The 13,890-nt window shown below is 53.4% G+C and overlaps 1 protein-coding gene across 4 annotated transcripts in view; it reads left to right on the top strand.

Moving 5' to 3' along the window:
- ZNF512B (zinc finger protein 512B) overlaps positions 1 to 13,890 on the top strand; it is a 99,375-nt gene that overhangs the window by 30,967 nt on the left and 54,518 nt on the right. For 2 of the 4 annotated variants that reach the window (XM_075901007.1, XM_075901006.1), the window contains exons 4-8: positions 234 to 362; positions 7,651 to 7,823; positions 8,018 to 8,265; positions 8,999 to 9,070; positions 13,247 to 13,381. In XM_075901007.1, coding sequence (XP_075757122.1) covers positions 234 to 362; positions 7,651 to 7,823; positions 8,018 to 8,265; positions 8,999 to 9,070; positions 13,247 to 13,381 — 757 coding nt within the window. The remainder of the gene's footprint in view (positions 1 to 233; positions 363 to 7,650; positions 7,824 to 8,017; positions 8,266 to 8,998; positions 9,071 to 13,246; positions 13,382 to 13,890) is intronic. The other 2 variants (XM_075901009.1, XM_075901008.1) reach the window with 1 other exon arrangement.

Raw genomic sequence — 13,890 nt, 5'->3', positions numbered from 1 at the left:
GGTGCACCCGTCTGAGGAGGTGTGCCCGACGGAGGGTAGAAAGCATGTTGTGACAGAGCTAGTTGCGAGCGTCGGCTCCTGTAGTTCATTTTGCAGGCGCACGCATGTTGACTCCACTCTGAGACTGCAAACGTTGTCCCGGCCCTTCTGAAATCCTTGCCCCAGTGCGTCGCGTTCGCGGGCTGCGGGAAGGTGTTTGTTCAGCCGCTTGCCACCGTGTCTCCCTTTCTCAGCTTCCCCTGATGAACCGGTGGAAAGATGAATTCAAGGCCCACTCCAGGGTGAAGTGCCCCAACTCAGGCTGCTGGCTGGAGTTCCCCAGTATTTATGGCCTGAAGTACCATTTTCAGCGCTGCCGAGGGGTAAGGAGAACTGCGGGTTGTGGTTCGTTGCAGTGGTCGGGTCGTGTGTGTGTCGAATGGTCGGGGCGCCCCTTCGCTCCCTGCGTATGGAGGATTTCTCAGCACGAGAGCTAAACCGCCTGGCTCTTCCTGGGTACTGCAGGCACCTTCCCACTGAGTCAGTGTCTTATCCGCATCATTTCTATCACCGCCCCCTCGTGGGCAGTGCCATCCTGACATCGGGCCGCTGGCTGCAAGGGTGTGGAGCTGCCCTGCCGGCCCCATCTCTCAATACTTCTGTGGACCTACTGCACCTCTCCCCTCCCCCCGCCAACACAGGCTCCCTCAGCTCTGGCAATGGATTTCCCCCAGTTGCTTTCCATGTGGTGACATGACGTCCCATATGCTGGTGCTTTCATGCCCACTAGCGATGATAATGGTTAACCGGTTAATTGGCTAACTGGTAGGGGCTGGAGCATCGTCCCTGTCCGCCCTGGGCAGGGGGCTGCTCTATCCCTGCAGGGCCCACCATAGGTAGGGGCTGCTCCCCCCACAGGTTACATGTTGGCTCCCTGGGAGTAAGGCTGACAGGGGCTGCCAGCCCCGCTCCCAGGGAGCTGGCTACAGAGCCCGCTGCAAAGCCTCCTCCCCAGGTGCTTATTTCAGTTTCATGCTGCAGAGCCCGCAGTGCGTGGAACCATGTCGCCGCCAGGATCGTTAGCGGTGACGCGGTTCCATTTTGAAACGCCTCTTCCCCTCCCTACTGCCCGCCAGCGCTGAGGTACGGGACAGCAGCAGCAATCAGCTCTCCCCTCCCCCGTACCGCACTCGCTTCACTTCATTCTGCTTCCCCACGGCTCCCACTGCTGCAGGGAATGGGGAGGGGAAGGGGGGAGGGACTGAGCGTTGCTGCCTCCCCGCCCGGAAATTCCCAAAGCCTTGTCTTCAGGGGACAGGGTGCCATGGGAGGGAGAAAGTGGTAATGGGAAGGGGCGGGGCTTGGGGGACGGGAACAGAAAGCCCCTCCCCCCGATGGATTCCTGAGCTAGGTTGCACAATTGCTCCGGCCGAGAGTTTGAGACCCCTGGTTTATAGTTTAGTTTAGTGGCTTTCAGCAGCCCCACTATGTGAATTGTTCTAGCACCTCTGCCCTTGCATCGTCACTAGAAAAAACCCTCCCATTCTGGCAAGGTTAGCACATGTTGGCTAAGCCTGACCCACACTCAACCCCTTTCCCTTCCTCCCTTGCACCTCACAATATTGACTCCTTTGAATATTCCTGGAGAATCAATGGAGAGGTCACAAAATGCCTAGTGGGGTTCGTGTCCATCATAGACATGCAGAACTGGATGGGACCTTAGCTGTTTATCTACTCCAGTCCCCTGCGCTCAAGGCAGGCAGTGACATGACCATCCAGCATTGACAGTCGAAACAGGCTGGAGCTTTTAAACAATTACAAAAAGCAAAACGTCCCAGTGGAACCACTGGGTGAGCTTGGGGGAGGGAGGGGAGATATCAACACCCACTTCTACTTCGTTCAAGCGACTAAGCTGTTTAAAAAGGAAACACAAACTCCATTTAATTTGGCTCTTCCTTATCCAGGAAGGTGCTAATTTTGTCTGCAGTTGTCTTTTTGTGCAGGCTGTCTGTGTGCGACTCTCCGGGACACCCCATACGGTTGTGCCTGTACAGAACTCCAGGTTGAGTTACCATATTGCAAAAGGAAATGGCTCACCCGGCTTATGCGACCTCCCCCCTAAAAAGAAAATCAGGTTACCCACAGGCACCCCAGGAGGGAGGGGGGACAGAGGGCAAAGTGAATGTGCTTTTGGGGCAGTGTGTGAGAGGGAATCTCCTGAGTATGGATAGCACCTGTGCGATATGAAGGTGGTTCCTTGCAGATGATAGATGGGGGGTTATTAGTTGTTTATCATAGAATCATAGAACCGGAAGAGACCTCAGAAGTCCAGCCCCCTGCTCTAGGCAGGACCAATCCCAACTAAATCAATCCGTCCAGGGCTTTGTCAAGCCAAGACTTAAACACCTCTAGGGATGGAGACTCCACTACTCCCCTAGGTAACCCATTCCAGTGCTTCACCACCCTCCTAGTGAAATAGTTTTTCCTACTATCCAACCTGGACCTCTCCCACCACAACTTGAGCCCATTGCTCCTTGTTCTGCCATCTGTCACTACTGAGAACAGCCTCTCTCCATCCTCTTTGGAACCCCCCTTCAGGAAGTTGAAGGCTGCTATCAAATCCCCCCTCACTCTTCGCTTCTGCAAACTAAACAGACCCAAGTCCCTCTGCCTCTCCTCATAGGTCATATGCTCCAGCCCCCTAATCATTTTGGTTGCCCTCTGCTGGACCCTCTCCAATGTGTCCACATCCTTTTTGTAGTGGGGGGCCCAGAACTGGACACAAAACTCCAGATGTGGCCTCACCAAAGCCAAATAAAGGGGAATAATGACATCTCTGGATCAGTATGTGACAGTAGAACTCCGTTTGTTCCAGGCACTTTGCAAACAAGGAGGCAAATTCCCCTGCCCTGGGCAGCCTCACCACCTGAAAAAGGCTAGAGGAGGAAACATGGTTGTGTCTTTTCCTTTGTTAATTATTCAAACCCCACCTTTGCCAGAGTGTTCCTCCCCTCTCCGCATTTTTTTCTAAGCACTTGGGATTGTGCGGAATTTGTGGGCTGGCCCCAAACAGGCTAATTTATTGAGATTCAAAGGCAGCAAAAACTGAGCCGTGATGTCTCTGCAGAAAAAAAGGGACGGAGACTCTCTTATTGCCTTAATTTTACAAATTAAGTGTAAAAAAAAAAAGTGTAAAAATCATATATATAGTAGCCTAGTGTCTGTGCGTCTGTAATGCTGATGTACATGGCCATGCTCCCTGGCCGTGTACGTCAGCGCCCCGCCCTCCTTCCCCTCGCTCCGTGGTGGCAAGCGGCTGCAGGGCCCCCGGACGCCCCCCGCCCACCAGCACGGCTTCCCTCTCCCCTTTCTCCACCCCCCATCCTCCCCTCTAGGCCCACAGCCCCCAATCTCCCCCAGGCTCTGCTTTCCACCCCGCTTCCAGCCAGCCCCGCCCCCTTCCCCTCCCTGCGTGGTGCTCTAGAGGTGATTCCAGCAATTACAGACCGGTAAGTCTAACATCAGTACCGGGCACATTAGCTGAAACAATAGTAAAGAATAAAATTGTCAGACACATAGAAGAACATAATTTTTTAGGCAAAAGTCAACATGGTTTCTGTAAAGGGAAATCATGTCTTACTAATCGATTAGAGTTCTTTGAAAGGGTCAACAAACGTGGAGATGGGGGATCCAGTAGATATAGTGTACTTAGGTTTCCAGAAAGCCTTTGATAAGGTCCCTCACCAAAGGCTCTTAGGTAAATTAAGTTGTCATGGGATAAGAGGGAAGATCCTTTCATGGACTGAGAACTGGTTAAAATAGAGGAAACAAAGGGTAAGGTAAATTTTCAGAATGGAGAGGGGATAACTAGTGGTATTCCCCAAGGGTCAGTCCTAGGACCAATCCTATTTAACTTATTCATAAATGATCTGGAGAACGGGGTAAACAGGGAGGTGGTTTGCAGATGATACTAAACTGCTCAAGGTAGTTAAGACCAAAGCAGACTGTGAAGAACTTCAAAAAGATCTCACCAAACTAAGTGATAGGGCAACAAAATGGCAAATGAAATTTAATGTGGATAAATGTAAAGTAATGCACATTGGAAAAAATAACCCCAACTATATATATAATATGATGGGGGCTAATTTAGCTACAACTAATCAGGAAAGAGATCTTGGAGCCATCATGGATAGTTCTCTGAAGACGTCCACGCAGTGTGCAGCAGCAGTCAAAAAAGCGAACAGAATGTTAGGGATAATTTAAAAAGGGATAGAAAATAAGATGGAGAATATCTTATTGCCCTTATATAAATCCATGGTACACCCACATCTGGAATACTGCATGTGGTCTCCTCATCTCAAAAAAGATATACTGGCATTAGAAAAGGTTCAGAGAAGGGCAACTAAAATGATTAGGGGTTTGGAATGGGTCCCATATGAAGAGAGGCTAAAGCAACGGGGACTTTCAGTTTAGAAAAGAGGAGACTGAGGGGGGATATGATAGAGGTCTATAAGATAATGAGTGGTGTGGAGAAAGTGAATAAGGAAAAGTTATTTACTTGGTCCCATAATATAAGAATTAGGGGCCACCAAATGAAACCAGTGGGCAACAGGTTTAAAACAAATAAAAGGAAATTCTTCTTCATACAGCGCATAGTCAATCTGTGGAACTCCTTGCCTGAGGAGGTTGTGAAGAGTTGGACTATAACAGGGTTTAAAAGAGAACTAAATAAATTCCTGGAGGTTATGTCCATTAATGGCTATTAGCCAGAATTGATAAGGAATGGTGTCCCTAGCCTCTGTTTGTCAGAGGGTGGAGACGGATAGCAGGAGAGAGATCGTTTGATCATTACCTGTTCGATTCACTCCCTCTGGGGCACCTGGTGCTGGCCACTGTCGGCAGACAGGGTACTGGGCTGGATGGACCTTTGGTCTGACCCAGTCTGGCTGTTCTTATGTTCGTATGCCTTTGTATAAATTCATGGTACACCCGCATCTTGAATACTCTGTACAGGTGTGGTCGCTTCATCTCCAAAAAGATATCTTGGCATTGGAGAAGAGTCAGGAAAAGGCAACAAAAATGATGAGGGGTTTGGAACGGGTCTCATATGAAGAGAGATTAAAAAGACTTGTGACTTTTCAGCTTAGAAAAGAGGAGTTTAAGGGGGGATAGGATAGAGGTCTATAAAATCATGACAGGTCTGGAGAAAGTGAATAACGAAAAGTTATTGTCCCATAACATAAGAAGTAGAGCTCACCAAATGAAATTAATAGGCAGCAGGTTTAAAACAACCAAAAAGAAGTTTTTCTTCATGCAGCGCACAGTCGATCTGTGGAACTCCTCGCCAGAGGCTGTTGTGAAGGTCAGGACTTTAACAGGATTCAAAAAAGAACTACCGGATAGGTCCATCAATGGCTTTTAACCAGGAAGGGCAGGGATGGTGTCCCTAGCCTCTGCTTGTCAGGGGCTGGGAATGGGTCACAGGGGAGGGATCACTCGATGATTTTCTGCTGTGTTCTCTCCCTCTGGGGCACCTGTCACTGGCCACTGTGGGCAGACAGGACACTGGGCTTGATGGCCCTTTGGGCTGACCCAGTCGGGCTGCTTTTATGTTCTTTCTGTAGTCAGCCATCTCCCCTTACTTTTCTGCCCCCCTTCTATGGCCCTGTGGGTTGCTAGGCAGTTGCTGTTTATTTCAGTCTCTAATAGCTGCTGGTCTGTCGTTCATTAAGAGGTGGCGTGGGCCGTACGTGGGGGGGTAGGTTTGTTTTTCCTGCCACGGCGTGGGTAGCTCCAAAGACGTGCCGAGAGCTTTTTGAAGTAGGGGATACACACTCCCTGAAATGGGGTTGTTGAATGTATTGGCCCCTCCAGCTCTCTTCAGGTCAGATTGTGCGAGTGGAGGAATTTTGCGTGATCATGTGCAAGGCTTTGGATAAGTGCCCGTCGGCAGGGAACTTAGCCCCAGTGACTGGACCGTGTGCTGGGGCCGTGTGAGGGAAGGCAGCCGCTCTGTGGCTGGTATTCCTGCCCGAGGGCTCCAGAAACTCCTTAGGCCGCTGCACTGCTGGCCTGTGGATCTGGGGTGCTGTGCATTCGCGCCTGAGCCCTCAGTGCATCTCTGCTGGGGCACAAGGAGCCCTGGCGTGCTGCCTTCCCCCACCTGTGCCCAGGTTCTGCTCAACCTGAGGCCCTCTGTGGCTCATGGAGGTGGGAGATGGGATGCAGGGGCCAGGCCGGAGCCCTCTGCTGCCCTGTGTGACTGTCCGACTGAGGAATCGGGAGGCAGTGCCCTGGGTTCTGACTGCTCTGGACTAGGACGGACCTTTGTGTATAAAGAGGCAGATCTAAGTCTGCGTGTCTTGGCACTGCCTGGTGGATCTGGGGGGTGAAATCCTGCCTCTGCTGGGATCACTGGGAGTTTTGTCAGTGCTTTCAACAGGGCCTGGGGGGTTCGCCCCACAGTCTCTTTAATGGAAACTCCAACCCCTCCTATCCTGCAGGCCGGATTCATGCTGCATCCGCTGACATGCCCCTTGTCCGCCTAGGTCTCGCAGTGCAGAGGGGCAGCCAGGACTGCTGACAGCTTCCGCGGGCTCCAGGGCAAAGGGGAGGGGGGCAGTTCTGTACCCCTGCAAGGGGTGGGGCCTCAGGTGGAAGGGGTGGGGCCAGAGGCAGCCAGCCCTCCGCGCTCGGAGGCTGCAGCACCCCTCCCCCAGCCTCCAGAGCTGCCCAGAGCACACGGTGCAGGGCTCCGGTGGCGATTTAAAAGGCCCGGGGTGCCTGTTGTCGTAGTAACAGCAATGGTAGCCAGGAGCCCCAAGCTGCTTTGACTAGACAGGCCCTAGGGCAGTTGCCCCTTGACAGCTCTGTGTCATCCCAGAGCTGTGGGCAGCTCTGTCCTTAGCCCAGCCAAATCCTTCCTCCGGCAGCCCTGCCCCTCGTCCTCTGGATTCCCATCGCCCCGGGAAGGACTGACTGAGAACTTCAGGCTTTTCCCTCGGAAAACCATCCACGCCCCACATCTCCTGGTCCCCATCCAAACGCCAAAGCAAGGCAGAGCGCGCCGGCTCCTCGGCAGGGCTTTGCCTAAATAGTCCATCGACGGGGAGCCCGGATTGCATGTACCGAGGGAGGGAAAACCGAACGGGGAAGGAAATCACCCAGCAGGATTCGCCTCCCCTTCAAAGCTGCAACTCAAAATAAGCTCCTCCCCCATCCCCCGCCCCTCAAAAAGCTGCCCTCTGGATTGGGCGCAGAACTCCAGCTGTGCAGTAGCCCGTGCATGGGCAGATGCCGGATCTGTGCTTGCAGCAGTCGGCTCTCGGTCGCGCCGTTCTTAAATGAAAGGCGTGGTTCCGTTTTCCTCCCCACGCTGGATCGGCTCGATTTCCCTTTGGACGCACCGGGGGAGGGGCCGCTCAGCTGAAAATGCCGGCTGGAATTTCCTAATAAGCCTTCAGTTCCCATTGAAAATCCACGGGGAGCAACCTGCCGCCCTTCTGCGCTTTAGAAAAGCGCCGCTGCCGTGGCGTGTGGCTGGTGGCGTTCGCACGTGGAGAGGGATCTTTCTCCTGACCAGTCTTGGCCATGCGGATTTGCAGGCAGGACCCTGCACGTGCAGGGGAAGAGCAGGTCTTTTCCCCCTCCCATGTCTCTGCTCTCTTGCAGGGGGCCATCTCGGAGAAGCTGACTTACCCTTGCCCCTACTGCGAAGCGGCCTTCACATCCAAAACCCAACTGGAAAAGCACCGGCTCTGGAACCACTTGGACAGGCCGCTGCCCACCAGCAAAGCAGAACACAAAGGGCAGAAACGCATTGGCAAGGCCAGCGGCAAGAAAAGGTACCAGCAGCGCGTGGTTTCGCTGCTCGCCAGCGGGCCGGGGAAGGCCGGGAAGAAAGGAGGGGACCCCCCCCCCCAATTCCCTTCCCAGCGGCCACTCTTGGGCCGCCCTTGTGGGGCCCCGGGTTGGAAGAGGCGTCACGGCGTTGGGTTCTTGACTCTGCGTTCAACGAGTCCTCTATGCTTTGCCCTAGAGTTGCTGAGAGTTCAGACTCCCACACCATCCATCCCAAACAGGCAAAGGTGGAGAAGACAGCTGGCCGGGAGCTCCCCGAGAACGGAGAGTGCCTGGCGAGGAGCCGGGAGAACAAAGGGTTCCAGCTCGCGGCGGCGGTGGCAGCAGCTACCCCGCCGGCCAAGTCTTCGAGCGGCAAGGTTCCCAAGCCGCAAGGGGGCACGCAGGCTCCCCACCAGGAGGAGGACCCAGAGAGGATGAAGCACAGTAAGCGTAGAGCCCGGGGCTGGGTTGGCTCCAGAGGCTGGAGCAGGGGTGTCGCAGAACAGAGAGTAGAGCAACCCTTGGTTTCCAGTACCGCGAGGTGCCATTAAATGCAAATGCATCGCTCTCCATTCACACTCGCGCCTGTGGCCTGCAGGACACAGCCACGTTGCACAGCCCCCTGCCGGCCTCCGCCACGGTCAGAAATCCAAGCCATGCCCACAGAGCGGGCGGTCCGAGGGAGAGTGCGTGAGGCTGATCTGGGTAGTGACCGCAGGGGGGGTGGAAAGTGGAGACCCGTTCCTGCTCTGTGGAGTCATTCCTGAGCCATGGGACAAAGAGACCATCCCTGCCAAGAAACTGTGGGTGGGTGCTAGATTGTTCCACCGCCTTCAGCACTCGGCTCTGCCCCCCGCGGATGAGGCGTAACACCAGGGTGGCGTGGCAGGCGTTTTGGCTGCTGTGGAATCTGGAAAGGACAGTATCTCTGACGCAGTGCTAGTGCTAGACGAGGCGGCGGGCACCTTGAGGGGCCCATCCGTAAGGGCTTCATTTCAGGGCCCTCACGGCCCCGAAGGGGTGTTTTGCAGGGTAAAAGGAGGTCGGTTCCCTTACTGCTCAGCTCCCGAGCCGGAGTTCACCCAGGTTCCTTTTGCCCCCTGCGTACTGAAATCCTCACTCGCAGCGCAGTTATTTGACCACGTTTTTATCTCTTGTTTTCTCTCTCTCGAGTCAGGAAGGAAACAGAAAACGCCTAAGAAATTTACTGGGGAGCAGCCATCCATCTCGGGGACCTTTGGACTGAAAGGTAACGTGCGGGGCAGCCCAGTTGCAATTCCAGAGCCTAAAGCTTCCTGCTCTGCCCACCTGCCTGCTCCTGTGGTTCATCTCGCAGCAGGGTCCTATGAAAGCAGATCTCTGGGCGCCTTCCTTTACCTGGGGCACCATTTGTCCAGAGGCATCATTTGTGTACGCGTGGCACTGCGATGAAGTGGGGATTTTATTCCCCTTGTTATGTTGCATGGGAGTTCTACTGTCCTATAGTAACCTAATGTGTGAGCCTCAGTTTCATAAGAACAGCCAGACTGGGTCAGACAGCAACTGCCTAGCAACCCACAGGGCCATAAAAGTGGGGCAGAAAAGTAAGGGGAGATGGCTGACTACAGAAAGAACATAAAAGCAGCCCGACTGGGTCAGCCCAAAGGTCCATCCAGCCCAATATCCTGTGTGCTGACAGTGGCCAGTGCCAGGTGCCCCAGAGGGAGGGAACACAACAGGGAATCCTCACGTGATCCCTCCCCTGTCACCCATTTCTAGACAAACAGAGGCCAGGAACTCCATTCCTACCCATCCTGGACAATAAGTATTGCTGGACCTAACCTCCATGAATCTATCTAGCTCTTTTTTGAACCCTGTTAAAGTCCTAGCCTTGGCCACATCCTCTGGCAAGGAGTTCCACAGGTTGACTGTGCGCTGCATGAAGGAAAACTTGCTTTTGTTTGTTTTAAACCTCCTGCCTATTCATTTCATTGGGTGATCCCTAGTTCTTATATTATGGAAATAAGTACATAACTTTTCCTTATTCACCTTTTCCACAACAGTCATTATTTTATAGACCTCTGTCCTGTCCCCTCTTAGTCTCCTCTTTTCTAAGCCCAGGCAGTGATGGGAATTTCAGGTGCAGCTCCCACAGATGGTGGCTCCCCCAGCTGCCTGCATGAACATAATGGCTGATGCCCTTTGTAAGCTGAGCCCAGGAGAAGGTGCGGCCGGGGGCACCTTTTGCCTGGGAAGCAGGCCAGAGGAGGGAGCTGGCTGTCAGGCGAGGACCAGGCTGCTAGGCACGTGGGTTAGTCTCAGCTGGCTGGAGATGCAGGGGAAGGGCTAGTGCCCTAGATCTGAGCTCGTGTGTCCCAGAGAGGGATGGTGCTGCCTGCTTCTCGTTTTTGCACTGACACGACTGTTCTATGTTGTGTCCCTGTCGATTCCTAAACCTCTGTTCTCCCCGCCGGCTGAGAGTCACATCTGACTGCAGATGGGGTCGCTGTGTGAGTCTGTATCCGCACACCCCTGCGGCGCCTTAAAGACCAACAGATTTCTGGGGGCATCCGCGTTCATGGGGAAAACCCACTCTTTCAGATGCATCTGACCAAGTGGTTTTGACCCCCGAAAGCTGATGCCCACATAAATCTGTTGGGGTATGTCTACACTGCCACCCTAGTTCGAACTAGGGTGGTTAATGTAGTCAATCGAAGTTGCAAATGAAGCCCAGGATTTAAATATCCCGGGCTTCATTTGCATCTTGCCGGGCGCCGCCATTTTTAAAGCCCCGTTAGTGCGGACTCTGTGCCTGCAGCTACACGCGGCACGGAGTAGGTAGTTCGAATTAGGCTTTCTAATTCGAACTACCGTTACTCCTCATGGAATTAGAAAGCCTAATTTGAACTACCAACTCCGTGCCGCGTGTAGCCGTGGGCACGGAGTCCGCACTAAAGAGGATTTAAAAACGGCGGCGCCCGGCAAGATGCAAATGAAGCCCGGGATATTTAAATCCTGGGCTTCATTTGCAACTTCGAATGCCTACATTAGCCACCCTAGTTCAAACTAGGGTGGTAGTGTGGACATACCCTTGGTGTTTAAGGTGCCACTGGACTCTTTGTTGGTCTTTAAAACTGTAGCTTCCATCTCTCACCTGAACCGGTGGGTAGCCTGCTTGTTAACTGCCCGTACCCAGTGTGGGGTTTTTGCCTGTGCAGAGCAGAGAGGCCTCAGGGCTGCTACTCTTACAATTTATTTGCTGGCCTTCTGCGTGTTCCTCTGGCACTGTACGGTACATAGGGGGAGCTGTGATCCTGGCCCCTTTCCTTGGTTGATCATGGTAAAAAAGAATCCCATAAAAAGGATGTCTTGGGGATCCAGAGTGAAGTGCGAGTAACCGCGTGTTCCAAGCATGGAGCAAGATGCACAGATGAGGAGCGCCCCAAGGTTCGGTTCTGGGACCAGTTTTGTTCAACATCTTTATTAATGACCTGGATGAAGGGATGAATTGCACCCTTCAGCAAGTTTGCAGCTGACACTAAGCTAGGGGGAGAGGTAGACACACTGTAGAGAAGGGATAGAGTCCAGAATGACTTAGACAAATTGGAGGATTGGACCACAAGAAATCTGATGAGGTTCAACAAGGACAAGTGTAGAGTCCTGCACTTGGGACGGAAGAATCCCAAGCATTGTTACAGGCTGGGGACCAACCGGTTAAGTAGCAGTTCTGCAGAAAAGGACCTCGGGGTTACAGTGGATGAGAAGCTGGATATGAGTCAACAGTGTGCCCCTGTAGCCAAGAAAGCTAATGGCATACTAGGTCGCATTAAGAGGAGCATTGCTAGTTGATCCAGAGATGTGATTATTCTTCTTTACTCAGCTCTGGTGAGGCCACATCTGGAGGATTGTGTCCAGTTCTGGGCCCCCAATTACAGGAATGATGTGGATGCATTGGAGAGGGTCCAGCGGAGGGCAACCAAAATGATGAAGGGACTGGAGCATATGACCTACGAGGAGAGGCTGAGGGAGTTGGGTCTATTTAGTCTGCAGAAGAGAAGAGTGAGGGGGGATTTGAGAACAGCCTTCAACTTCCTGAAGGGAGGTTCCAAAGAGGATGGAGAGAGGCTGTTTTCGGTAGTGACAGATAGCAGAACAAGGAACAATGGTCTCGAGTTGTGGTGGGAGAGGTCCAGGTTGGATAGTAGGGAAAACTGTTTCACTAGGAGGGTGGTGAAACACTGGGATGGGTTCCCTAGGGAAGTAGTGGAGTCTCCATCCCTAGAGGTGTTTAAGTCCCAGCTTAACAAAGCCCTGGCCGGGTTGATTTAGTTGGGATTGGTCCTACCTTAGGCAGGGGGCTGGACTTGATGACCTTCTGAGGTCTCTTCCAGTTCTGTGATTCTAGGTGGGAGAGCAGACGCAAAGCCCTACTTGGGAGGGAAGCCAGACGGCGTGCCGGTCATGCTGCGTGTGTATAATTCTCCCTGCTAATCCCTTTTCCACCAAGAACTAATTGGTTTGCCGTTGCAGTCAGACTTAGCAACGTGGCAGCGCGCTTGGCAGTGCAGGCGGCAGCAGCCTGCTTTCCCCAGGGGTTTCTCTCCCCGTGTGTGCCTGGCACTCATGCTGACAGAGCCCTCCCCTCTGCTCTCCTGTCCCCAGGCAGTGATGTGCAATCTGACACCACCGCGTGTTCAGTGGAGTCTCGGGATTCACAGCGGCAAGTGTTTTAAGGCTACGGGAAGGAAAGGTCCCGCATGAGATCCCAGAACCGCTATTTAATAGTAGGAACCCTGGATTCTCATTCGAGCCGCTCCCAAAAGCTGTGAACTGCACGCGTCTCTTAGCGGAAACAGCCCTGCCCAGGTCTCAGGAGCAAAACCTCTCTGAAATTCCACCATCAGGCATCCCGCGGAAATCTTCTGCTTCCCTTAGCTGGAGTGTTGTCCTGAGCTCTGGCTTGGCGTGGAATTTCTCAAGCTGTAAACAGCGCAGGGCAGGAAAAAGGGTCGGTCTTTCTGTTGGCAAACCCCTGGGTGCATCTGGGATTCTGCGTAGCATCGTCCTGGGTCAAACCCTGCGGTTGTGGCTTCGGCAAGTCGGCTGTTGATTTCAGGAGCCATCGTGCCGAAGAACTGCAGGAGTTTTGCCTAGTCGCTGGTTATCAGTTAGTTAACACTCACCGGAAGAGCATCCATCAAATCATTGTCTTAAGGGTGGGCAGGGATGGTGTCCCTAGACTCTGTTTGTCAGCGGCTGGGAATGGGCGACGGGAGGGAGTATGTGAGGATTCCCTGTTGTGTTCACTCCCTCTGGTGCACCTGGCATTGGCCACTGTGGGCAGAGAGGACATGGGGCTTTGGTCTGACCCAGTCTGGCTGATCTTATGTTCTAAGGCCTCTGTTTATAGGGTGCGTCTTTAATAAAGGCCCCTCTCCTTCTACAGGCCTGGCAAAAGCGGAGGACAAAGCAAAGGCCCATCGAGCCAAGAAACTCGAGGGCTCCAGCAGCAAGGATGAGCTAAAAAAGAAGCCTCCGGGAGCTGGTGGGAAAAGGGAGGCCATCACGCATCTATCATCAGGTGAGGCCTCGAGATTCCTCTGCCGGCTGAGAATTGAGTCCCTGGGTGGTGACCTCCAGGGAGGACGGGAGGATAATGGAGCATGGGTAATAGTAGGCCTGGCTCGACTCAGACCGGATTCTCCCAGGAGTCGTTCTGCCGGAGTGAGGAATGCGGCGTGCTTAAGGAAATGTTTCTCCACTCGTCCCGGTGCTCGGAGCACTCAGCAGTAGCTTATTTCTGAGCCGTCCAATTCAGGATTGACTCGGGATGTTGAAATGCGTTTCATTAAGTAATCGTGTAAGGGCTGAAAATGTCAGTGGTTACATGCTGGAGCCGGTCGGCTCCCCGGGAGCCGGTGTGCACAGGGAGCCGGTTTTTAAGCCAGCTCCCACATATACCGGGTCCTGTCTGCCCCCACTGCCCTGCTGTCTCTGATACAGAAGCAGCGGGGAGGGGGGTGTTGGGGGCAGGCAGCTCCTTGGGGACCAACGTGTAACCATGAAGGCTAATGGATGAGCCCAGGCTCT

This window comes from Pelodiscus sinensis, chromosome 18, assembly GCF_049634645.1.
Source record: "Pelodiscus sinensis isolate JC-2024 chromosome 18, ASM4963464v1, whole genome shotgun sequence".
NCBI classification, from domain to species: domain Eukaryota; kingdom Metazoa; phylum Chordata; order Testudines; family Trionychidae; genus Pelodiscus; species Pelodiscus sinensis.
Note: the sequence above shows the minus strand (reverse complement) of the source record. Positions and strands in the feature narration are given on the sequence as shown.